Genomic DNA, 27,092 nt, shown 5'->3' with positions numbered 1-27,092 from the left:
TAATTGGTTCACCCCAAACTCCCCTATCTGAACTGTACCGCCGATCAGTGATCAGGAAAGCCACTCTGATCAAGCAGGACCCTTTTCACCCCCTCCACCAATTCTTCCGGTTACTGCCATCAGGTTGAGGCTACAAAGTCCCACCGGCTCGGGAAAACATCTACCAAAAAAATATTTTATTTCCTCTGCGATCATCATCCTGAACAAATTAAAACAGGCTCCGTAAATGGCATGAGACAAAATTATTATTTCATGTCATGATCATCCTGGTCAAAATAATTGCAGATCACGATATTATCCCGATATTCATCAAAATATGCTTAAATCTCTTAAAATGGTCCTAAAATATTTGAATCACTTTACCTTACATTTAGTTAAGAAACACATATTTTCATTATAGGACACATCTTTTTACATCCATTTTAGTGAAAAACAAACAATCTAAAATAAGATAATCATGAGTTCCACCTGCATATATAAAGGATACTTGTGTGAGTCTGTTCTTTCGTACATGATAATTCCTGTTTTTTTTAAATCAGGCTCTATTTGTGGAAATTGAAATTCACCACAATCAACAGATTGTGAGTGTTATTTATCCCAATCTGTGATAAAAATCGTCCCAGAATTTCTGTTGCTTTGTGACAGAGAAAGTCTATCTTATCTTATCTCATTAGGGCGCACATCCACATCCAGTTTTAAATGCCTGCAACATAATATATGCACTAGCTCATTTCCCTCATATTTGGTCAAAAGTAAACGTTCAGAGCAGTCAACAATGTGAGTGATTCGACACATTTTTCTTGATCCAAAGCACCATCATGTCTGTAAATCAGCCTATTTCCATTCTACACCAGCTCCCTCATTCTAGACTAATGGCAAATGATCCCTTGTGGTGCGGCATCTTTTTCCATCTCACTGCCAATTGTACAGGACATCTTTCACATTCTGTCTCTTCTTTGACATTGTCCCCTTTGGGTTGCCAAAGCAAGCGAGGAATACACAATACGTAGGTGGATCTTCATGCCAGTATCTGACTGGAATACTTATCAAAGACACGGTGTACATGTCAGAAATAATTCTGTAATTTCCAAGGCATACAATTTCATACACGGAGCATCATACATTGTTAAACCAGGACATGTTGGGGCAAAAAACAGAGAAAACATAGTCCTAAATGACTGTGAACTCATTACAAGAAAGGATTACAGAGCTGTGGCCAGCCTCTGTATCAGTATAGGAAATGCAGGTACCTGAATATAAGGTTTAATGCCATATTCAACGGATTCCAAAGGGCATTTTAAGTGTCCTCATGCAACTGCTGGCATGCTGCGGGGATCCAAACCGAATGCAAAAATAATCAAGCATCCACTCCCTCTCGCTCTAATCTCCGTGACTTTCTGCACTATGGCTGATAAAGTCCATTAGAGTGAAGTTAATATATCGAGACTTGACACATTTGGCCTCTGAAGTTAAGGCGCCGCGTTTCCCCCCCACACATCATCACTGAGTTGACGGCAAGAATAATGTGCAGCACATATGGGAGCAGTCCAGTGCACGACACAGTAAACAGGCTCAGAGCGGGATGCTGAACAAGAGATGTCTGTGAGGGGTTATAGTCCAGCCACAGTCTCGTGTGGACAACTGAAATATGTTATTTGCGCAGATATGACGGGATGTGTACTCAAACATTTCGCTCTGCAATACAGGCAGCGGAAGATTTACATTAATTTAGCATGAAGACTCAGCTGAGAGGAGGCTAGATGCTGTAGAATTCAAAAGAAGCTTCCTCCCAGTAGGCTGCACTTTACATCAAGTAGAGCCCTGGTTAACATTCAAATCATGAGCCTCTTGGCTAGTTTTAAAAAAGAAATGTCAGGTCATTATAGATCGCAATTTTTGCCGGGGTAAAACGAATACATGAAACCTTTATTACCCACAAGGCAGAGCAGCAACAGAGGAAAGACACCTTCAGAATAATTCCTTTCTTCTCTCCTGGTTTACTGGTCAGATCAGACTCTTTCCCACCCCCATCCCACTTCCCCAGGCTTCTTTTACAAGTTCCTGGGCCAGTCATGTCAGGGTCACTGCCTAATCACATTAGGGCTTGATCAAAGTTGCAAGAGCAAGAGGGAGAGCAGGAGAACCTCATTTCTCACAGTGTGGGGATTAAACTTCCAGCAACATCTCAGGATCATCGGCACCAAGCCACGTCCCACAGGCCCCACAAAAGGCTTCAGCTGAGTGGTGGGCGGCGGACAGGCTGCTGAACCTGTTGTAATCTGGAAGATAGAATACAGAGGGCAAATCCGGGCTCCAAGTGCTGGGCCAAGATAGATGATCGGACGGATAAAATATAAAATAAAATGGAGGGAGTAAATCACTGCTGCGGATGTCTCTGAGGTGGGTGATCAAATGATCTTAACTTTCCAGCACAGGGAGACTGTTGGAGTAGCGGTTCCCAGACACACGTATCAATATTTCACAGGAGGAGTTAACAGCGTTAAGATTGTTTGAATCTCATCTTGCATCGCCCGCGGTAACCTGAATCCCTACATTTATTTCTACATATGTATTTTCCCATGATCAAATTGATGCACAGGGAATTATGCTATATAAATTGGCTGGTGAAGTAGATTCAATGTGCAATTCCCACCCAACAATAAATAATGGCAAAACAAAAAACAAAAAAAAATCAGGATGCAATATTTAGATTTTAACTATAGACTGTATATAAAAGGTGGACATAGTCACCCTAACGTCACTCATTGGTTTAAGGACTGCCATTTTGAGGCCTAGAGTTTGGCATTTTGGCCGACGCAATCTTGTTTTTTTGCAACCAGAAATGACATGAGCTAAGTACAACCGAACGCTGAATAAGCCATTTTTAGGTGACCAAAAGGGTTATAATTAACTTTCATGAACTAAAAACCCTAAGACGAAAATACAGACAATGGCGTGGTAGCGACCTGTCAATCACAAGGTAGCCACGCCCTAAAGCATACCCTGTTTTATGATCCATTTGACTCTAAATGGGACCATAATTTACTAAATGAACATCATGCTGTATTGAAGAAGACTTGAAACTAGCGATTGAGACCATAAACTCATGTTTACAATGTTTACTGAGGTAATAAATCAAGTGAGAAGTAGGCTCATTTTCTCATAGACTTCTATACAATCAGACTTCTTTTTGCAACCAGAGGAGTCGCACCCTGCTGGCTGTTAGAAACAATGCAAGTTAAAGGCACTTCCAAATTGGCTTCACTTTTCAGACCTGGAGTTGCACACTGATTTTAACCAAAATGGTGATGCGGAAATCACAGTAAAAATGGTAATGAATGTTCATTTATTTTTACGCACAAATTCACTTGACAATTTAAAGATAAGGTCTATTGTGAACTGGGTCGCAATGGTTTGTCATTTGCACACATTCAAATACAGATACACGAACAGAAACATTTTCAAACATCTTCGTTGTTGCATTTTCATCTAAAACAGAAGTCCTTTCAAAAATTACAAATTGTCATTTTCAAAACATAAGAAGCAATTATGGCCAATTATGTGCCTGTAATGTGTGTATAGATTACTGTCTGGTATAACATTTGAATGCCTTGGTTCTCACACTTTGTCCGCACTGGCCTCCACACACTGTTCCATCAAAGAAAGACAATACTGAGTAGCTCTCTATTATTCAGTCTACACAAAGCTTCAGCATTTAAACTTCTGTTTTAGCGCTGGTTCTGAGCAGCGGCAGCTTTCCTGGTTTCACGTCTGCTCTGTTTGATCATTTTTTTCTCTGTGCCTGTGAATCTGAAAAATAAATTACAAGACTTGCCTTGGGAGAGAATGACGGCGCCTCCCACCACTTTTCCATTATATGATCATGCCCTTTCTCTTTCCTTTTAAATTATGACAATAGTACGTCCCCCTGTTAAATTCATCTTCACTAATGCTAACAGCGTAAACAAGCAAAGAACTCCATCATCATGTCCACATCTCTGATGATAAAACTATCAGCTGATAAACGTGGCATATTTGGAATCAGGAGGATGGCAACTTCAAAGATGTCTATCTGAGATGGCAATTATATCCACTTTTGCACACTGATGGATCTGCTCCTTCGTGAGTGTTTCTCACAGCGCCCCATTTGAGTGTTTTTCTGATCTGGTTCCCCCTTTTCTCAGCACAACATATTGTTTGTCAGTGGCTGCCAAAACAAATGTTATGATTCATATGACCGTTTTCTGACACTGCTTTTGTTATGGTTTGGTTTGGTTTAACCAAAAATGACTTTGTTAAAGAACAATTGTAGACATGGTTAAAAATGACTAACATTGATTTAGGAGGACATGGGATGCAAACAACACGCCAGAAGCTTTGTGCTCCCAAAACCGCCCACCCAACCTCCTTGTCTTAGATGTTTTGTGGCGTACCATTATGTTACGTCCCCCGTTGCTCTTGAGAGACAACAGTCATAATTCACACAACCACAAGAAAGGTTGTTTTAGGCATTTAAACAAAGGACCTGTTGTTTTACTGGTGAAGACAGTCGGGAGGGCACTGACAAATAACATGTAGCTGTTTAGATCTGAGGACCAGTTGGTAATATCAGGTTCTCATCAAGAAACATTCAGTTACATTTTGACTGTGAAAAAATGTATAATATTACAGGCTTGTCTCATGCATCGTTTGAAGTATAAAGAGTGACAAACGCCGCGTAGGGTGGTTGGGTGAAAATAGAGAGGACTTTCGCCCAGGAGACCGGTGTTTGTACCCCGTGTAAAACCAGAAGTCAACGTTCATATATTTGTCACATAACTTTCGTACTTCAAGGAACAGTGTGTAGGGTCTGGCTGTATCTAGTGGTGAGGTTGAGATGCAACCAATTGAAGCCTCTCCCGTGTGCCAAGTGTGTTGGAGAGCTACAGTGGCCAACGGGAAAACGCGAATGACCCTCTCTCTCTCAAGTCATTTGAAGCAGAGCCAGTGCGTAGAGTATGTGTGTGTGTTTGTGGAAAGTGAGTGGTGAAGCAAGAGAGAGAGAGCGGTGGCGATGGGAGTGAGTAATGTTATCGACTTCGGCCCAAGCAGGAAAAGTTAAAGTGTTTGATTTGTCCGTTCTGGGCTACAGTAGAAACATGGCGGTGCAACATGGCGTGAAGAGAGCCCGCTCCCTATGTAGATATAAACGGCTCATTCTAAGGTAACGAAAACAACAATTCTTATTATCAGGTTATAATTAACTCAAGAAAACATACTTATTAATATTAGATTCTGCCAATAGATCCCCCTAATTGTTCCACACTGGTCCTTTAAGTTACGCCACTTCCGCTGTTATTCTAACCCAACTAAACCTAAACTTAACTAAGTAGTTTTGTTGAAGACAGAAGGTTATTTTGAAAAAAATAAAGTGGAAATTGACATGTGCATCACGTGCTGCTGGACGTTTGCAGGAAAACGTAGGAAAAATGAGGAATAACTTTTCATAAGATATGATATGAACTGAAATGAAGATACATAATACCTCGTTTCTGCCCCCCGATTCTAACCGTCCATTTTTACTTCTGAGGTGTGAAGGCCAGCTGCAGTCTCCTTTAACAACTCCTATGACCAACAATTTCTTTGTGAGCTCTATTGTGACACCCTAGAAGATGAATAAAGCCATAGAGCACAGTGAGGTGCAGCACAAACCTTCTATCAGTCACCAGAATAAACCTTGTTTTGATTTCCCCCTGCAGGTCCATGTGGTGCTGGTGATGCAGCACGACAAGTCACCAACACTGTCCAATGAATGAGTTACCTGTCAGTCCATGTGACTTCATGTGTACCTCACTCGGTGTCCAATAAGTCACTTTGCCCCCGAAATGGACAAGAACTCAAGGACAACAATGAATCATTTCTATTCTTTGTTCCAGACTAAAAGGAACCAAACAGGTGTGACAATGGAAGTCACAGCCAGCGCCTCCTGTACTGTGGGCAGAGTGGGTGATGTCGTGTTCACGCTGTCTGAAAACCTGGCGAATGTTTAAATCTGTTTTCCTGTTAAAGAAACAACTAAATCAAGGTTTAGTATGTCACAGTTTTATATAGTTTTATATCCATACCTTTGCCAGCCAGCCAGAGAAAGCTTTTTATTTATCTCTTCACTTTACCAACAAGGTGAAATGAAAATGTCAAAATACGTTATACAACTTACAATATTCCAATGTTTGTTCACTGTTAAAAGCATATATAGTATATATATACTATTAAGTGGTCCAGGGATGATGTATTTTTGTAGGCCAACCAGGAAGTAAGCATCGCCCTGGGTTCCCTCAACAAAAAGCCAATGGGATTTTACCATTGGGTTTTCGATTATTGCAGAAAATAAACTCTGTAGCAAACACACATTTATGATACTTACACGTTTTGTTCAGCAAGATAATCTTCACAAATGAACACCACTTTTGATTTTTGAAGCATGAATGCAATCTCCAGAAGTAAAAAGCTAACGTTAGGCTATAACAAGCATACACAACGTGGATGTAAAGGCGGTGTGATGACGTTTAGTAGTCTCATTTAGCCACTTGTTAGCAACCTCCTTTTAAAGATATATAAAGGCTTAAAAGTGTGGTATTTATTGATGTATTTTATGTCATAAAACAAAATGTTAAATTATCTTGAACTGTGTTAACAACAGACCTTATTTCAGGCATCTAACTAAAAATCCATTCAAAAACCCAAAGTGTTAAAATGCTAACTCATTTCCGTGTTTTAGGACTCATTCCTGTAGCACTCTGTAAGGTATATATGCCAGTTTAAATGACCCAGCATATGGTTACATTAACACACACAATGGTGCACACAGTCATATAGTCCATTGCTGCTGCTGCAGCTGTATTTTATGGTTTCTATGCCCTTTTGTATCAGCTTCAAAAACATTTCATGGACTGTTCACTATGTGCCTGAAAAAAAAAAAAAAAACTTTTCCGACCCATCGGCAGGAAGAGAAGCTCAATATTTCTTGCAGTGAAATCAACTTGCGAAACATTTCAGCATCTGAAAGCCAAGTGTTCAGCAAACCATTGAGTACTGCTGTCTGGGTGGTTAATTAAACCAGTGTAATCTCTAGTTTAACCCTATTCCACTGTGATTACACTGTACATATTAGGTTTGAAACAATAAAAGAGAGTATGGCAAACCAAGTGAGTATTGAAAGTAATCCGCATGCAGTACCTGACTCTATTCAAATAAGCCTCTGAATATGTAGTGTGACATTTTTCTATAAAAAAAATAAAAAAACTTTAATATTTTGGCTGATAAGGGGCGGTATTCTTGGCAGGTAATTTTTTAGTTTACAGCCCTTGGCGGTGGAGCTAAAAAGTAAATTTCAGACACTGCCTACATGTCGTGATGACAAGGCAGAGCAAGACAGTTTAACTTTCACAGTGTGATTTCTTGCTCATAGAGACATGAAGATTTTTATGATAAGTGTATCACACTAACGAGGAACGGTAGTCAGAGTTGGGAAGAGATTATGGTCCTATCAGCTCCAGGAGTAAACACACCTCTGCCATTTCAATCAACATCCAGACCTCAGCTTCCATTTAAAGCATATGATATATATATATATATGCTAGGGATGTCATTTCACCTTAGATATGGAAATATGTTTCACAGGCCGTATGGGAGTAAAAACTCCAAGCTGCACACCTGGGAATGCCATTAAAATACCAACACTGACCTTCTTTTTAAACTTTGTTCCATGCATGTCTGCAACATTAACCTCGCCATCCACTTCTGCAAAGTGCTGTTTGTACGGCTAAATATTCATATTTCATTCATATCTGTCAGTTGTAGTACATCTCCCGGAGACATGTAGGAAATCAGAGTGGATATGGAGGTTTTGCTTGGTATTGTGGAGCCATGCAGGAAAAACAAACTGACATCCAAGTTTTATCTTAATAAATGGATGCTCCAAAAAAGAGCCCACATGGCTGACAATCTGAATATCTAAAGTCTTTAGGGTTTGGATTTGTCTCCTCAGGCAGATTATTACCACTGTCTTTTTGGGCTCTTGTCTTTTGTAGTTTACTGCTCTGCTGAATGTGTTTACTTATCCGTGGGGAGCACAATCAAGGGGAAATTGCATGTTCATGGCGCAGATAACACAGACTGGCCACCAGCAGGAGACACTTTTGCTGAGGCCAATTTATCTCCGAAGCAAACTGTCACCAAGTTTTCCTGCACAAGTGCTCTCTAGATTACACTGTCTTCCTGGGTGTACGGATTTCAGCAATAATCTTGGTCTTTTAAAGATATCACATGGGTGAATTGTGCCTCCGTAAGCTTGTCTGTACCTCCAAACCAACATCTCTGCCACAGTATTCTGTAATGATGCAGCTGGTGTAACAGAGCGGGTGATCATGCCTCACAACAAGCTCTCAGTACCAACAAAAAGGAGATTCTTTCCAATAAAAAATAAGGCTGCACTCTCTGTATTTGTAAAATGAACTCTCCAGGGAAGGCAAAAACCTAAATCTCTTCCACATACAGGGAAGGGACCTCAAACAGTCCCTCTTTTGCTCGGCTTCGCGCTCTTTTGTCCACAAACCACCAGCGTGAGTACCATCTAATGAGATGCTAATCCTGGCATCTTACGCTGGTGTTTGGAGGGGTGAGGGTTTTATTTATTCAGTGGCGTCTACTCTGTATACAGGCGATGTCTGGTGAGATCAGGCCAAAGTCCTGCATAACCTGCATTAGAAAGAGGCACGGTTAAAGGTGACCTCTTCCGAGTATCATTGTAAGCTTTGTGAGGATCAGCTCTGATTCATTTTCTGTCTCATAACTGAATTCTAAGAGTGGTAAGTTCAATTATTCAGAGGCGTACGGAAGAGTACCGGCTTTGTTGTGGTCATATACAAATGGATATTTGAGGAGTAAAATTCATGTTGACACTTTGCTCCTGTTGTGATGCTGTTAAAAGTTCATTCTAATACAAATTATCTGGAAAATATTGGTTCAACGTATTCTCATACAATGTTTCGTATGATATCTTATGAAAAATGTATTCCTCTTTTTTCATTTGTTTTCCCACGACCGTCCAGCAACATGAGTCAATTTCTGCTCGTTACATGCATACAGTCTTTTCAAAATAAACTTCTGTCTTCACAGGAAACAACTTCCTTAGGTTTAGGCAAGAAAGCTATTAGGCTTAGGGAAAAAGATCGACTTTGTTATGTTTAAGCAGTAAAACCACTTGGTCAAAATTAGGTAACACAACTACTTAGGTTTAGGAACAGATCGACTTGTTTAGGATAAGGCAACACAACTCTTTAGTTATGTTTAGGCATCAAAACTGCTTAGTTAGGCCTAGGAAAAAGATTGATTTGGTTAGGTTTAGGAACAGATCATCTTGGTTAGTTTTAGGAAACAAAATTACTTAGTTTAGCCTAGGAAAAGTTTGGTTTGGTTAGGTATAGGAAAAGATCGATTTGGTTAGGTTTAGGCAACAAAACTACTTAGGTTTAGAAAAAATATCAACTTGGTTAGGATTAGGCAACAAAACTACTTGGTTAGGTTTAGGAAAAGATTGTGGATTGGCTTAAAATAACTCAGGAAGTGGCATTACTTAAGTACGTAACTTAAGTGATGAATAAATCAACTTATGGTTTCACACAGGACACGAATGCCGGTCTCCTGAGCGAAAGTTTGGTATGTTTTGACCCACCAATCCACCCCGACCTCCTCCCTACATGGCATTCGCTGCTATTTATATTTTCTGGTTCATGATTATGTTAATCACACATGAACTGATATTGTGGGATATACAAGAAATACAATGCATTACTTTTCATAGGTATAGCTACGAACAGAGTATGAGAACAGCCCGATTGGTCGAATTAATACAAATCGAAGCTCTCACCATTAGATTCCTTTTAGAAATGTTCCTAAGCAGGGAGATGTCATGCTATAGGGCAGAGCAGCTGACTGGCTTGCAAGCTGAGTCATTCAGCAAGGAAATGAAGCAAATAATGGCTTGATTTGGAGCACTTGAGCTGCATACGGCAGGTGGAAACAAGGGGGGGGAGACTCTAATTCTGCTCTCAAGCCAGCTGGTCCTAAAGCAGGGCTGCAGCCAATCTCACTGACCGCTCTGTTTCCCACTGAGCTGCTTCAGCCCAAGGAACTGTGCCAAGAGGTGTGGCGCCTCTCTTCGAGTCACCTTTCTCCGGGCTTTACAAGACTCTCTCCGCTTATAATCGTAACATAATCATGCCCACTACATCTATTGATTTGTTCACAGTACACTTCCACTGGAGCAGCCAAATGGTATCCTTAGGCGGAGCTCGTGCCAAGAGAGATATGATGACACCAATTAGATTACACTGATATTCAAATACACGGTGGATTTATGTGGCGTGGGCGAGCGTCTCAGACTTACTTGGCTTACGGTGAGGCTCAGCAATTTATCCAGTTGTCGCTCTGTCCCAGAAGTCCCTCAATGTCATGCTAATTAATTATTTATCATTACCTAAACGTGCTAATTAGTTGTCAGTTTTAAGGGCATTGCTTTTATGGAAGACATATTCAATCTGTCTCTGGGGATCACTTTCATCATAGTATACTAATATCCTGCTAATTCTTTTTAGAGTAGACATAGTGAAGGTCAGAGAGGAAGAAAAAAGCATAGTGATTTGTGAGTGAAGCCCGCTGACATTTATCCCTTCCCGTGGACTTTCAAGATCTGTTTAGAAAGATGCCATTGCCCCCTTCCCTTATTCTCAAAGTGAATGTCAAGGACAGGCGTAAACAGCGATGCCATACCTCATTACTGGTCATATTTATTCTAAGGAGATGCCCTTATCACGGTGATTTATAATTAAATGGATGAGACCGCAATTTTGAAAAGATCTGTCATTTTCTCACTCCATGATCCCGGGGGGGTTGTTTAATGGATGAGCTATTTGTCTTTTCCAGCCATGATGCATGTTATATGCTTTTCATCTCGTCGTAAGATCAGACAATCACATTTTGAGTGGCTCTAATTATAGCAGCCTCCCATGAGTTGGCATTAAACTACAGAAGCACACAGACATCTGGTATTCAAATAATTGGCACACTTAGAAAGGGTCCGTGGCATTTTACAGATGTTCCTGTGCACTGTTAAAAATGTGTCAGGACACCCATTAGCTCATTCTCAGATGACACCCAAAGTGCAAAGAACTGTAACTAGGAATTCAAACCTCCTAAATTCAAATGCTCTGTCTGGTGTTAAGGGCACCTCAAATGCCACATCGTCAAGATCTTAAAACGTAGCAAAATAAAAATCAACAACAACAAAAAAAAGAGATTCAAGTTTAATTGGAGTTTACTTATTATTAGAGGAACAGTGTGAAATATTTCGGGGGATCTAATATCAGAAATGGAATAGGGATGTACATCTAATAAAAGTTTTATTGAAATCGCAATATGGCCTACTGCAATCTTCAAATCGCAGGAGGCTCAATATTTGTTTAAGGTGAAATATGTGTCAAAATACCATTTTAAATTAAATATTGTGGTGCTGCAGAGATGTCCAGGTCTTCAAATCATATTCTACAGACATAAGAAAACATCTTTGTTTGGTACAGATCCCCGCAAAAATCACTCCATAATCAGTTTAATATGTTTTTCAGTGAAAATGGGAATAATGATGTAAAAATGATCATAACCTCTGATATAGCAGATCATATCGCAATTGCAATATCACTAAAAATAATCGCAATTAGATAGTTTTTTCAAAATCGTGCAGCCCGAAAATATAATAATCATAACTATGTTTTCATTTGTGTATGATCACCTGAAACTAAGAATTGTTGTGTTTTCATTAGCTTAGAATGAGCCCTTCATATCTACATAGGGAGCCTCTTCACGGAGTCCGCCTTGTTGCTCTGCCATGTTTCTACAGTAGCCCAGAACGGACAAACCAAACACTGGCTATATGATGTAAAAATTATCATTCTCTCTAATATCGCAAAAAGTGGTGCAGAGATTACTTATAGTTGTCGGCCAACCCGAAAGTAAGACACACACTGGTTTCCTCGACAAAAAAGACAATGGGATTATTCCATTGGTTTTTGGATTATTGCAGAAAATAATCTCTGTGGCAAACAAACGTTTATGATACTTACACATTTTTTTCCCGTAAAATAATCTCCACAAATGAACACCACTTTTATGATTTTTGAAGTGTAAATGCAATCGCCAGAAGTAAAAAGCTAACGTTAGGCTAGAAACGAACTACACCACCGTTACATGAACGTGAGTATACACAACGAGGCTGTAAATGCGGATGAGTCGGTGTGATGACATTTAGTAACTACCTTTTTGATGACACATAAAGGCTTCAAAATTCACAAGTGAGATATTTACTGACGTATTTTATATCATAGATCAAAAATGTGTTAACCACAGACCTTATTTCAGGCATCTAACTAAAAACCCATTTAAAAAACCCATTGACTTTGAGACAAGGGAACCAGACTTTTTGTGCCATAAAATGTAAACTAACTTTTGTTGTCTTTAACATTTATCTTTCCAATAATTTGGTGCAACACTGCTTAAACATTCATAACAATGACTGTTAGCTTTAAGCCAACACATCACTATGAGGACAGATTTCTCAGCATATACATATTGGCTCTGGCTGCTACTGTATAATAAGTGAATAATTAAGATTTACAGATGTACACTACAGTAGCCTTGACTGTGTACCGCATAGTACAATCAGCAAATTCTGTTACATTGACAAATCAAAAAGTAGTGAAGGCTAGAATATCACCTGGAAATGAAACAAACTGCGCTCCTATAGATGGTAAAAAAGGTTGGTGCTATTCTTCTATGTCCACGATACTTTGCCCCTATGTGTCTCATAAATATAAGCATTTTATGTGGTCTAAGTAAAATCTAGGACAGTAGGCTATTAATGGCCAGGGGACTCCTCTCCTGGGGCAACAGTGTTAATCGGAGCAATAGGTCTCCTTCCTGCTGGATCAATGTCAGCACAAATTTCAGATTGCTTTCCTGATGTGCGCCAAGTTATCTGTGATTCAACTTTAATAGGTTATTGAACGGAGCCAGCATTTAGGGAGCAGGGCCGTATTTCACGTTATTGACAATCAAATGCACACAACTTTCTCATTAGCATGCATTAGGAAAACACGGAATTAATCTTGACAACACCATTGGGGGAACATGACTAGAGTTACACGCTTGTTTAAACAAACAGGGCTAACAGTGGCTCGGGGTCACGTGAGGAGGGGACATGAGGAACGTAGGTAAATACAGCCTGACAGTCATTACACTGGGCAAAAAGCTGCTGTTTTGACTGAAGGAGGGGCATAAATGAAGAAGAAGAAAAAGGGTTGAGCAGAGACAAGTGTATTTTGTTCTAAAAATAAATGAAACATTGCATTATACATGTGTAATGATAAAGCAATCCACAATATCATCTTTAAAGTTGCAAGACCTCAGTGCATCACGGCTTCGCTCACTGTCATTTTGGATAAAATCATAGGTTTCAGCATGAATGCCACTCCAATGATTTGTACTGCATGAATCTAGTATCTCTGTTTTTATGCTGGGATAAAGAGGTCTAGATGTTCCACATTTATTTGACCAACAAATTGGCATCAAAGCTAAAGAATACCATGTAAAGGGCAGTCATCCATTTTCATATTCTTTACAATTATGCAGTAACAGCTATGCAAATGCTACGTCCAAGTGTTATTAGGACTCATGATGGGCGTGATTCTCCTGCTTTAAGCAAACTCATTACACTGTAATGTATTTGCTCTGACAATTCCAAACCAAAATGCAGCGCTCGGATGACAAAATGAGTGGTGGCAATTCAAACTGGCTGTGCTAAATCAGATGACATTTCGCTGCACCTGAAGGTCAAGTGTTTTGTCAACATGGACAGAGCCCGACGACGAGGCTGCCAACCTCAGGTGAAAGATTTACAGTCCATGTGTTACCCAAACAAGAAGTAGACATAATGCGTCTGAGAGGAAGGGAGGTTATTGTATGTTGGTAAAAAAATAGATTTACACTGTTACAATGAAGGTTTGTATGTAGAGTGATGCAATATTCATATATCTAGGGAGTGCAATGTGCTGTATTTCAGGTCTATATCGGTTTATAAAGTGTGAAACAGTAAAGAAAAATAAAATAATTTAAATTGCAATTTGAATAAGTGCAATTTTCAAATTGTAATTTTAATTATAACGTATATAATTTAGTGTCTAAACAAGAAATTTAAGTCAATAACTGATAGCTAAACAACAAAAAAGAAATCCTGACTGTTGTATGGTAAATATAATCTCTGTACTCCGTAAAGACATTACGATTTTTCAAGGAAGATATATCATTTTGATAAAAAGTGAGTGGGCTGTGTCTTTCGCTGTTCAAAAAAGATACAAGCATATAGTAAATACAGACAACTACATTGTTTATGTAGGCCACATGTTACTTTTAGAGGAGTAGCAGACAGCTGGTGAACAAACAGAGTTGTCAGATCGCTTTAAATGTGTCACTCTAATAGGGATGTGACGAGACCTGATACTTCGGTGCCAAGTCAATGCCAAAATTCAGAAATTTGACGGTACTCATTTTTCTACAGTACCGTAAGTACGAGCTTGCGTCGTCAACTAACGTTGTCCCGGGAACAATAGAAAATGTGTTTGGGATGCAGTAATCTCGCTATCGTTGCATCCAGGGGACGCACACTATTTTTTCCCCAATCTAATGCGACATTGCGAACAACAAATCCAGGTTGAAATCAGCAGGATGAGAGCTAGTTAACGTTGGCTATTAGCTCCATGCAGGACTGACTGGATGCTAACAGCTAATGTAACTAGCTCTCGTCCTGCCGATGTCAACACGGGAGGTGCTATTGATTGACATCATGATGTATTCAGGCTCTATTCAGTAAAATGATTATTTGGGCGAAGGTACATTTTAACATTATTATGATGTGTTCAAATGTAATCTTGTGAAATGTAGTTTTTGGCGAGAAACATGAATAAATACAGTTGTTTGAAGGAGATGTTTTCACATCAATATGAAATAGATGATAGAGAGGGAAATGAGTGTGAAGTGTTGAAGTACATGGGATTTATTGTTTTACTTTTGTTTTTCACCGTGTATCGAATTGATATCGAGAATCATGGAATTTCTCTGGTTTTGGTATCGACTACTAAATTTCTGGTATCGTGACATCCTTACACCCTAATGCTATGCTATGTTCACACTATGAGCGACAAAGCCACAGGCTACAAGTCCTTTTCAATGTAAGCCGGTGACATGAAGCTACCAACTGATGCCCCACACTTGTTGCTGCATGACGGGCGTGACGTGCTACAGATAAAGTTGAGCCGGCTTCAACTTTTTTTCAGCACTCTAATGATGCAGTGAAAGGTCAATCATATGTTTTGTTTCACCATTTCCGGTCCCGTTCTCTCTACCCACAATCCTTCGTTTTAAGACCAAATTGAGGACAAACGCATTATTGCCGTTAGCCAGTTCCCAGTGCTATTTAATGACATTACTACGTCCTTGCTTGAGCAACACGGCGACAATGTAGCTGGCCATGCTTTGTAGTTTTGTCACTCGTGTGAACATCGCATCAATGTTTTCATCTGCGAAGCAGTTCTTGTCAGTATGTGAAGCTCAAGCTAAAATAGACATCTGTAGTTTAATTTATAGAATTAGTGCTACTATTATTATGGCTATTTTGATCTCAATTGTAATATTGGTCCAGAAAAAAAATCACAATTAGATGTTTTTTTCTCGAATCATTCAGCTCCAATAAGCACTGAAGCCCACTGAACAACCAAGGTCAAGAAAATTATTATTATTTTACATTTTGTTGGTTATTGTGACTAAAGCGTCTCTGACTGATGTCAGGCTTCATCTGCAACAGTGCAGTAAAAAAAGGCAAATTAAATTTGAATTAGCTGATAATGTTTAATCTGCCATAGATTCCTCTTCGCCTTACAAAACAGTATAAAAACATAACCAGGGTGGCTCCACAGCAAATAGCCTCAATGATGACCAGTACGAGCTACTGACATTAGGAGGGCAATAACTTGAATTATTCAGCATTTTCTATTATAGCATATTGTTCAATAAGCTCGGTGTACATTATGAAGTAATATAGAACGTCAGGGATTTTCAGTGTGAACATTACAGTCGAGAAAAAAATGCCTCTGGCGCATTTGTTGCTGACCCAAACCTCGCAGCCATTTGACAAATCATTGCATGAATCTCCCTAGAGGAGGCTACAAGGTATGCCAAATGTCATCATACACCAAGGCCTGTTCAGGTGGTTTACACCACAAAGTCATATAGATTCAGACAAAATCTCACACCTGTCATGACACCTTAGTGTGTATGTACTTCACTTCAAACCTTGTTTGCATAGCTGCAGCCAACCGTAATGTAGCCAGAGAGGGAAAAAGAAACAGAAAAGGGATGTTAAAAAGCACGTTGGTTATGTGCAGTGTGTGTGTGTGGTAACAAACTCCAAAAAGCAGCAAGGGGCAGGGGCAAGTGTGTGACATTAGACATAATTCAGAATAAGGGCCAAGTGTCCAGCCAAGCGGACAGACGAGGCCTTCATGTTCAGACTATGCCAGGGGTAAATATTCACTATGACATTTGTGCTGTATGCTATTTCCATCGGCTGAATTGTAGCCGACTGACATTTCCATCCAAGTCACACTGGCCATGATTTCTACATTTCAAATTTATTTAAAATATAAAATATACACAGCGAGTGGGAACGTCGGACTATAGATTGTAAGGTGTTCATGGTGTTATTGCAATGAAGAGGTTGTATAAGCCTCACACTTGGAGTTTGAGTCCAGTTTTCTGAGCTTTTCACCACATCTATTTTAGTTTTTTACTAGTGCTGTCAAAGTTAACGTAATAATTTAATGCATTTTTAATGCATTAATGCAACTTGTGATTTTTTAGGTTGTAGCAGATTCAGTTTTAAAGCTGAAATATACAGGCATACTAAGATACTGGTATTTTCTGAAACTAGAAAACCTATAGAATCCATTGGTACCAACCATGTCTTACTAGCTTGTAGCAAAGGAGGTTAAATAACGCTCCAAACTTACCCTCAATTTTGGCGAGGGAAAACTGTCAAGTCCATTTTCAAAGGGGTCCCTTGACCTCTGACCTCAAGATATGTGAATGAAAATGGTTCTATGGGTACCCACGAGTCTCCCCTTTACAGACATGCCCACTTTATGATTATGATTTTTTATGTTAAATGCAGTACCTGTGAGGGTTTTATGGACAATATTTGTAATTTTTTTTGTGTTGTTAATTAACTTCCAATAATAAATATATACATACATTTGCATAAAGCAGCATATTTGCCCATTCCCATGTTGATAAGAGTATTAAATACTTGACAAATTTCCATTTAAGGTACATTTTGATCAAAAATTTGATTAATTTGCGATTAACTATGGACAATCATGCGATTGATAGACCTTGCTTTTAGTATTTCTGCCTTGTTTTAATGACATTTAATTTTGAAAAAAACAACAACTTGAGTTTTACCTCAATTTTGAATTATACAAGTAACAACAAACTGGCACACCACTCTGCCACAGTACATTATAAACTTTGGTTCGAGCTTGGCTCAGCATATCTTTTGAAAGTTTCACATATTCTGGTAGACATCCCAGATTCAACATCTAAAGTCACCACAGCAGCTTCTCTCTCTCTTGTATTCTGCAGCCTGTTCGGACCACAGCAGCTCTACTGAAGCATGACGTTACGCTGCTGGCTAACCACTGTTCTCTTGCTCATGCTAGTTCTGGTATTGTTAGCGATCCTTTTGGCATTTCTCCCGTTAAATGCTGTAACACATCTTCATTGCGACAGTTGAGGTGCGTTTTGAGACTTTTCTGGTTTTCCCTTTTAGTTTAAATTCACAAATGGCTGCCAGAAGTGATTAAGCACTTAAGTTTAACTTTCTGGTATGAATTCAAAATGATCCCACACACTGCTCGCAACATTTGAAACCTCTAAATCGGTGGCTCAAGTCCATGATCTCAAACGTTCACTCCATCTGTGAGTAATGAGATACATTCTGTAACTTCTGTGCAGATCATAGGCATTTAAATACAACTTTAGTTTAGTTTTCATTAACGAAAATAACACTATTCCATCGAACCAAATTACATTGTAAGGTGTCTTTATTTTTTTGTCCACCTCCTGCATGTGCTATCTCACCCAAAGCAATTAAACCATACGAGCGAGGGGAATGAAGAAGCACGAACCCATTATGTGGCGGTGGCCTAAAAGCAAGCTTGGTTAATTTTTCAGAGGAATTTCCACTAATGTATTCAGAGACTGGGAAACATGACAAAATAAAAAGCTCACATTGGCAGCTAAGAAGAAAAGTGTGCATCTAAAGTGTGCCCAGCCAAAGGCTTTCATAATCGTAGTTATCTCGTACGGTGAACGCTATTCATCAATGTAAAGTGAAAAAGAAATGGCTATTATGACGGATGTGCAAGACGGCTTCATTAATCAAAACAGAGTCTACTATCTCTTTAAGAAAAATGCACACTAAAATAATTTATTAGCTTTATTCAAACAGAAATCAAGGTATTTTCCGTTTTAATGAGTTCTTTTTAAAATGATCCTGGGGACTGATAGCGGTATTGAGGGCAGGTTGAGATGTATTTGTTTGATAGGGTCACTGAAGCAAATGAAACCTTTCAATCTGGTAATATAGGCAGAACCACCTTGAAAATGCCACAACAAGTAGTAGCCCAGTTAATGTGAACATGTGCCATATGGAAATCGAGAAAAGAGAAAGAACTGAACGTACATGTCATTACCCCCACGACCCAGCAACGTGTAGATACGCTTTTCATTTGAAAGAACTAATTCAGATTTAGTAATCTTTTCATTTTGTTAAATTTCTGAGTAATCTAATCAGGCCCAAGGGTGCAATCTCCTTCGAAACTCCCTCTTGCTCTTTATTAAGTGGATACTAATTCAGACTGTGCTGCTGTTATGGGGAACTTCAATCAACCACATATGGAAAAACTTCTATTTTGGATCTGCCTTTAAAGGAGCTAAATACGGGATTGGGAGCATTTCTATTGCATCTCAACGGCTCTCAACATGGCGATGGCGAGCCGCAGCTCGTAACTAACGGTGCTAACAGCGCTAAACAGTGCAAACAACGGCAAAATGCTCACATGCAAGAACATGCACTAAAAGCTAGGGATGGGAAAAAGAAAATGGACTCACCAATGTATTGCGATCTTTTTTTTTTTTTTTTAATTTAAAATTTTGAAATCAATTTTTTAATACCAGAATCAATATACTTTCTTCATTTGAGTCTAAGCTGAGGTAGAAGGAATTTACCGCTTTTATTGTTGTAGTCAGAGTAATGTGATGTCATATACGTTCTGTATCTGTCAAAAAAACAAAACAAACTGCAGCCGGCCGCAATATAAGGTTTTCAATATAAGGTGCTAACAAAGGGAACTGTTGTACAAAATACAAAAACATTACATGTCCCGTATAAATTAAAAAGAAAATAACACTAATTTAAGAGGGAAATGTCTTTATTCTTTGATTTTTGGGGTGCTGGAAAAAAAAGAATAATAGTAATACCTGACAGTTACTGATATATTTGACTTCAGGACATCTCTGACTACATACATAATGAAAATCAAACATTTTTACTGTATTAATTTAGATATTTTCCAAAGTAAAAGTACCTAGAAGTGTATGATTTAACTTTTTCCCATGATCTAGTGTTAAAAAAGTTCACAAAAATCGTAATAAATCGTAATATCAAATTGCAGTACTTATAGCAAAACATATCAAATCGGCACCAAAGTATTGTGACAGTACTGAATCGGGAGATTGGTGAATCATCCCAGCCCTACTAAAAGTATGTGCGGCGATGTCAACAAAGCAAGGATAAACTCAGATTACAACACACACAGAGGAAGACTGACTTAATTCTCTGCTCAGGTAGCCATAACTCCTCTATATCTCTACATAGCAAATAGCTGTTCGCTGCTATATTAATGGTCTGGATATCTAATTTAGCAGCTTTAACTTTGATTTCACTTCATCAAAACGCTCATTCCTCCCTATCCCCACACAGTCCGAGCTGTGAGTAATCTCGTGTTGCTCGATAATTTCAGCGCCCTTTAGGAAAAAAAGGTAGACAGTGTATATTGATTGATTTGGGGCTGGCAATACGCTAAAACAAACAGATATCTTGTTCTAAAGATCAAATTCTTTGCCAACTCTGGCGGCATTAACAAATGCAGCTGAGACTGGGCCCAAAACACAGCCACAAGATAATTAGTCACACCAAGCTGGGAGTAGGAAGGGCAGGGAAGCAATCTGACTGAAGGATGTATTGATCCTGCAGAGAGGGAGGGGCACCCAGTCAGGAGTCATGATCAATCTTGCGAGCCAACTCTCTCAATCTGCGATGAAACCTGTGTGTGCTTGTATGGGGAAGCATTCTATCTACACACTCTAAATACACATGTTCGTGTGTGTGTGTGTGTGTGTGTGTGTGCAGCCACATTAACACTACCAACGGCTTGGTGTATGACTTGTCAGAAAGAGACAAATGTCTGTGTGAGTAAAAGACTCCCAGGGGTTAGAGGAGGGGGGTTTAGCGCTACCACAACATCGGAAGCCTTTATCATTGAGTTAAAAGCCATCCCTGAGCCGCAGATTCTCCCCATCAAACCGAGCGCTCCAAACCGTGGCGCGGTGAGAGGTTTTAAAACCGGCTCAGGGAGTGATGGAAAAGGTAAATCTTCCCAAATATAAACTGTTTGCATATTGGTGTTATCCAGTGACTGGTCACAGGTGGGTTTCATCTGATTAGACAGTGGTGATGCATATCAGGTGGTGCAGCCGACCAATTGCACTGTAATTCATCTTCCTCTGATAGGAGGAGGAGGAGGAGGAGTGCAGTGGGACTGAAGTGGGTTGTAAAAGCAGCAGTCCTCCCTGTAGCCTCGAAAGATATGGGATCAATGTCCAGTTATTTCTTTTTGCATTTTGCAAGAAGGGTAAAAATAACGAGAGAAAGACAAGAAAAGACAGCGGGTTATTTGTTTGTTTCTGGGTTGTGGCGGTGGGTGTAACGAAGCTCAGTGCCGGCCTCCAGGGTCGGTTGTGTGGATCAGATATCAGACAGCATGCTAAGCTGCAGGGACACCCACAGCAGTGGAACTGTAGACGGCTAATTGACAGGCTGTTGGAGACGAAGCCGGTCCAGATAGCCAGTCACTTTCACGCTCCCACACGCCTCGCTCTCCACCAGGGGGAAGGAGGGTGGCTCGGCGAGACGTGTGTGAGTGTGTATTTGTGCTGTTAAGGGGTGTGTGTGTGCAGACCCACTAGGGAGGTGGATGTCACTCTCACAGTCATCTGCACATGGAGACAGCACATTGTCACACACACATCTATACAGTATATATAACTGAGAATGAAAGCCTGTGCATGTGAGTCAGGAAATGTATTTCTCGTGGTTACAGTGATGATCATATCACACTCATGTATCTTACTATAGATGCTCGAAAACCAAACAGAGTAAGAGTAAGAGACTGAGAAGTGGTGTGACCTTGGGGCTGCCAAATTTAAAACAATAATAACGTGTAAACGCAAATTCATTTTAACGCCACTAATTTCTTTAACGCGTTAACGCACCTTGCGATTTTTACATTGTAGCGGGCTATGTTTTAAAGCTTGAGTGAAAAACTAGAAAACCTATGGAATCCATTGGTATCAACCATGTCATACTAGCTTGTTGAGAAGGTGGCTAAATAACGCTTTTTCAAAAGGAATCCCTTGACCTCTGACCTCAAGATATGTGAATGAAAATGGGTTCTATGGGTACCCACGAGTCTCCCCTTTACAGACATGCCCACTTTATGATAATCACATGCAGTTTTAGGGCAAGTCATAGTCAAGTCAGCACACTGACACACTGACAGCTGTTGTTGCCTGTTGGGCTGCAGTTTACCATGTTATGATTTGAGCATATTTTTTATGTAAAATGCAGTACCTGTGAGGGTTTCTGGACAATATTTGTCATTTTGTGTTGTTAATAGATTTCCAACAATAAATAAAAACATACATTTGCATAAAGCAGACATTTGCCCTCTCCCATGTTGATAAGAGTATTAAATACTTGACAAATGTCCCTTTAAGGTACATTTAGAACAGATAAAAATGTGTGATTCATTTGCGATTAATCATGATTAACTATTTTAATTGATTGACAGCCCTATTTGAAATAGAAGTAAAGCTGGGTCGCTGTACCAGACATGCTGAAGCTTTGGTGATTCATCTCTGTCTGATTGCACCTTAAAGTCTTATACTGTACATTGCTGGTACAAACCCTACAGGTAACATTCACACACGCCACTCTCACACGCTTGCCGACTCTATAGGCAGTCTATGCTGTACCCGTGGCTCATTATCTTTAATTTGCTTTCCCTTTTTATGTACAGTATGTCCTTTTTTTCTCTGATGAACCACACAAGAGCAGTACACTTATTGAGATAAACTCCCAATAATGCCTCTTTTGTGCCATTTATTCGCAGTATTGATTTACATTAATGTGGTTTTCATCGCTGTACGAAGGATAGTAGGAGCGAGGGGGGGTGGACATCATCTATGGCTTTCACTATTAAACTTTCAATTATCTATAAAGCACACAATAGGGGTTTCAGTCAGTGTGATGACAGATTGCAGGTAGAGAGAGCTCTTCAGCGTCGTCCCCGTTAACCCGGGTTTTTTTACAGCTCACCTCGCATGCCACCCTATAGCTGTTTAGTTATCTCCATGAATATATGCAGAAGGGATCTGTCCTTGCTGAGAGCAAAATCTGATAATGCAGCAGCAAACACAGCTGAGAGTCAGAGCAAACCAATTCAGAGCTCTGTTTAAAAAAAGCCAAAGGGCTTGCTGCTCGTCTCTGCGACAGCACAACACAATGGATGAACAATTATTCAGAGTTAGACTGGAAGAAAAATAATCTATTTATTCATGGCTTGTTGAATTAGCTTTATCTTCTGTGATTAATCCGAGTCAATAATGTAATCTTTAATTATAAAGAATGGCCTTATTACCTACGTCAAATAATCACGCCGGTCCACGATGCTGGAAAACAAATTTCTCTGCTACGTGATTATGTATTTTTCTGCCATAAATTAGAGAAGCCAGACAATTTAGTCTGGGCCCTGAGACTTGTATTTATTTAAATATTTTGAACAGTGAATGCAAAGAAGCCAATTAATGATTTTCTGTAATAAACTAATAACTTGAAATGGAGGGGAAACAAATAGTCACATCCTGGGTTTTTTGCGCTTCAATTATTTTAAAGCACACATTTGAGACTGTGAGTTTTGCCTAAATTTACAATTCAAATGCAATAATGAACTAAATGAGCAATTACTTGAAATTCTTTGTGGAATAAAACGCTAAACCAGAGGTGTATCGCACAGAGCGTGGTCCGTTTTACAGAAGAAGCTAAAATTATTTCAATTATATTTCATCATGCAATTTTCCCAAGAGCCCCACGTCCATGTAGCTATTATCAAAATGAAACATCTGGAGCACCCAAAGTGATCAATCAAGAGGAAACATAATACAAAAAGCCGATCCTGAAGGAGGGCCCCATGAGAGGACGAATAATGGCGCTGGAGACTTTTTTGTATGAGTGTGTAGCTTTGTACATGCTTGCATGTGATTAATAGCGCACCACCTGTAATAAGGGCTTCCGTGCTCTAACAAATGACGTGTGATTTGTAGTTACAAAACACACACTCGCATAAACACGAGCAGAGGAGTGAACGCGTGTGACCGTTACTTTTACATCCTGCCTGGTCCCACAGCTCCCAGTCCCTCCTCCCAGTTTTGTCCCCCACCAGGACTCGGGAGTAAGCGATTTGTCATGCGTGGAGGCAGCGAGTAGCCTGTAACAAATCTAACTGACAGCCCCCGAAAATGCAGATCACATAGCCGACAGAGAGGAAACAGCAGCTTCGGGGACTTCCAACGGGATCTTAATCTGTGATGAAGTCACCCGGCGTCCAAAGAGAGCTACAGGACGCTCCGTAGACTGACACGGGACAGACATTTCCAAGATGTCAGAATTGTCCGCTAATTAATGTACTCAGGGAGGACTGAGTGTCAAAGTGTCAGAGGACATCGCCGTCAAACGTGCTAGAAGCACATTATAAACTTTTAGAGTCATGTTGTTGCTTCAGAGTGAATTTCGTCAAACTTTCCCGCTCCCCCGAGGAGCATGACATTTCCTTTTTGCCTGATAGAAGAACTGAGGAAATTTCTAAGAGGGGGGATCCATTCTCATGTCACAGGTAATTCTACGTCTCCCATGTGAGGGGGCTGCCGTGAAGACAACAAAGAAAAATACGCTGTGAGAGAAACCAAATGAGAGGCAGTGAAATGTCATTATTTCTTTGGTGTAATTTGGCACATCAGAGGTAATGTAGTGCCATCCCCGTGATAAGACCGAATCTTTAGGTCTCAGGAAGGTGAGCATATCAATGTTCAACATACCCTATTAAGACTTGACACCCGCACTTTATCATCACTAAAGCAATTGCATATTCCTATTCCTGCAGGAGAGATGGGGAAATCCATCTCCTGCAAGGACAGTGCCTTTAATAAATAGTGCACAGAACACAACTCTCCCTCTTTCACCTGATCCCCCCCCCCCTCTCTCTCTCTCTTCCTCTCTCACACACACACACACACACACACACACACACACACACTTTCCTTCTCTCATGGAAATTGTTTCATTCCTTTTAGTCAATCTGGCTAATGCAAAAATCATGTATGTCTGTCCTTAAATATTTAATCTTAACAGCAGCGAGATTGAAATACAACGTTGAAGAAGCATTGCTCCTTCCCTCCTGAAAGGTACAAGAGAGAAAGAGAGAGAAAGAGAGAGAGGCAGCTGCTCTGCAACGTCAGAAAGAGATGGAAAAGAGAGGAAGACTCGGCTATTTTCTATGACAATTTTGTTGCCATGCACTCTCCGCTACCGGAGTTGGAGGCGACATTGAAGCACAGTTTGCCTTGGAAAAGTATACAACCACAAACGACAGCTCCGTGTTTCTCTTCTTCGGGAGCAGCCTTTGTTCTTTGACATAATAGATTCTGGTACAGGCTGAAACCAACGACTGGAAGAGAAAGCACTGTTGCTGCTGCTGCTTAGAACTTAGCGAGAAGAAATACAGCTCACTGACTGAGCCAGAGTCATGAATCTTGCATGCAGAAATGCACCGTGGGAACCACATGGCCCCTGGAGATGAGCACACGCACAAAGAGAATTTCAATCCCTCTCGCCTTAAAGTATTCATCTTGCTTTTCATGCTTATCGGTAGTTTTGTGTGAACAAGAGAACGTTCGTAAAGTTGCATTTTGTGTGATTCCTCAGTATGTTACTTTTACTGAACTTGTTTTATACAAAAAGTTTAGATAAAGACAATAGATCACGATGAAGTGATATGATAAAAGTCCGGCAAAAAGACAGAAGTTTGAGAAACTTTTTCTCACTCACCACAGAGAAGTCCTCGACTGAACAGTTCTGTCCACTGAAATTGCAGCTCATGAGCATCTCTTCTAACTGATGTCCCGTCCTGTTGAAGATGTCCTGCATGTCGGGGGCAGGATACATTAAATCATGAGGTTTGTGCCCATCCTTGTTTTTGGGGGGCAAACCCGTCAAGTTAGCCAGGTGGTAGATGTCGGCGTCGGTGAGCGCGGAGAAGCGAAAGCGGTTGATGTTGCAGATGGTCACAGCGGGGAAAACCATCTCCGGGGTCGCCTCCTCATTCAGCGCCGTGACATGAGGATGCTCCAGGTATGAGATGGCACACTTAGCCGCCTGGTATATAAACAGCGCCAGTGAAGTCAGAAAGGCGAGAGCCCAGAGAGTCTGACGGATGCCCAGGCGACCAGAGACAAAGATGTGGTTAATCCCATGAAGAGAGCAGGAGTTAGCAAACCCGGCCAAGTCCTTAACCGGAGGTGTGCAGCTCTCCTCGATCAGGCTCTCCTTGTCCCCATCCTGCTTGCTTTTCTGCTTCTCATCCTCCTCTGCAAATTTGATTTTGCAAACAAATTCGATAGGCATGGGGGCAGCCAGGTCTGCGTTTTGGTTTTTGTTTTTGATGGCAGCTATCAGCCCTGGATCACTTCCCTCCTACTTCCTTGGCTTTTGTCCTCTGAGCAGGAAACAACTCCAGAAAGAAGAGAAAAAAGACAGGGGAGAGTTTGTTGCTGCTGCTGCTGCCGTTGCTGCCTCTGCTGTGACTGATAGTGCTGCTGCTGCTTCTGCCGCCACGGCTCCTAGTGACTAGAGCGCTGCTGCTGCTGTGCTGCTACTGCTCTGAACGCTTGTCTCACTACTTGATCAGCTCGCACAGTCTCGCTTATCAGCAGTAATACAGCTGTCAAATAAATAAAAAAAACACCCTTGCACACTGCCTCAGACCCACAGATGAAAATGCAGCATTTCCACTCGGACTAAAATAGGCACAGGGTACTTAATAATTCATGAGAAGGTAACATTGTGATTATTTCCTCCTCACTGGCGCGAGTCGCAACTTCCCCCGGTCATCCCGGCGCTTCCAGCCCCCCTCATGCTTAATCCACTTGTTTGGACGGCGCTTCCACTTCTTGACCTGAATAAAGTTGGTGTCAAAGGTTGCTCTGCCAAACATCCGGTGTTTGATGTGCTTCGCAGGGGGTCAGCGCTTTTTAATGCCACCCCCCAATAAGGTCTCTAGAGAACGCCTAATTGAAGCAATAATGAGGAGTGCGAGAAGCGGAATCGAGCACAGGCGACTCCTGGCAATCAATCTTGTCTTTGCAATAAAAAAGTAAAAGACTATCGATCGAACGAACGTGTCCGTCAGAGATTAAGAGAGGAAGTACAATGTGTGTTTTCTTATCAGGAATTAATGGTAGCATCACAAGACTCCTACACGCATTTGAATCAGTGAATG

The 27,092-nt window shown here is 40.4% G+C and overlaps 1 protein-coding gene across 2 annotated transcripts in view; it reads right to left on the bottom strand.

Moving 5' to 3' along the window:
- asic4a (acid-sensing (proton-gated) ion channel family member 4a) overlaps positions 1-26,676 on the bottom strand; it is a 98,551-nt gene extending 71,875 nt beyond the window's left edge. The window contains exon 1 of one of the 2 annotated variants that reach the window (XM_037789943.1): positions 25,643-26,676. In XM_037789943.1, coding sequence (XP_037645871.1) covers positions 25,643-26,218 — 576 coding nt within the window. In that variant the 5' untranslated portion in view covers positions 26,219-26,676. The remainder of the gene's footprint in view (positions 1-25,642) is intronic. The other variant, XM_037789944.1, reaches the window with a different exon arrangement.
- Between the last annotated feature and the right edge of the window lie 416 nt (positions 26,677-27,092).

The sequence above is a fragment of the Sebastes umbrosus genome, chromosome 13 (assembly GCF_015220745.1).
Source record: "Sebastes umbrosus isolate fSebUmb1 chromosome 13, fSebUmb1.pri, whole genome shotgun sequence".
Classification (NCBI taxonomy): domain Eukaryota; kingdom Metazoa; phylum Chordata; class Actinopteri; order Perciformes; family Sebastidae; genus Sebastes; species Sebastes umbrosus.
The sequence above is the reverse complement of the archived record's forward strand: the minus strand, read 5'-3'. Positions and strand labels throughout refer to the sequence as shown.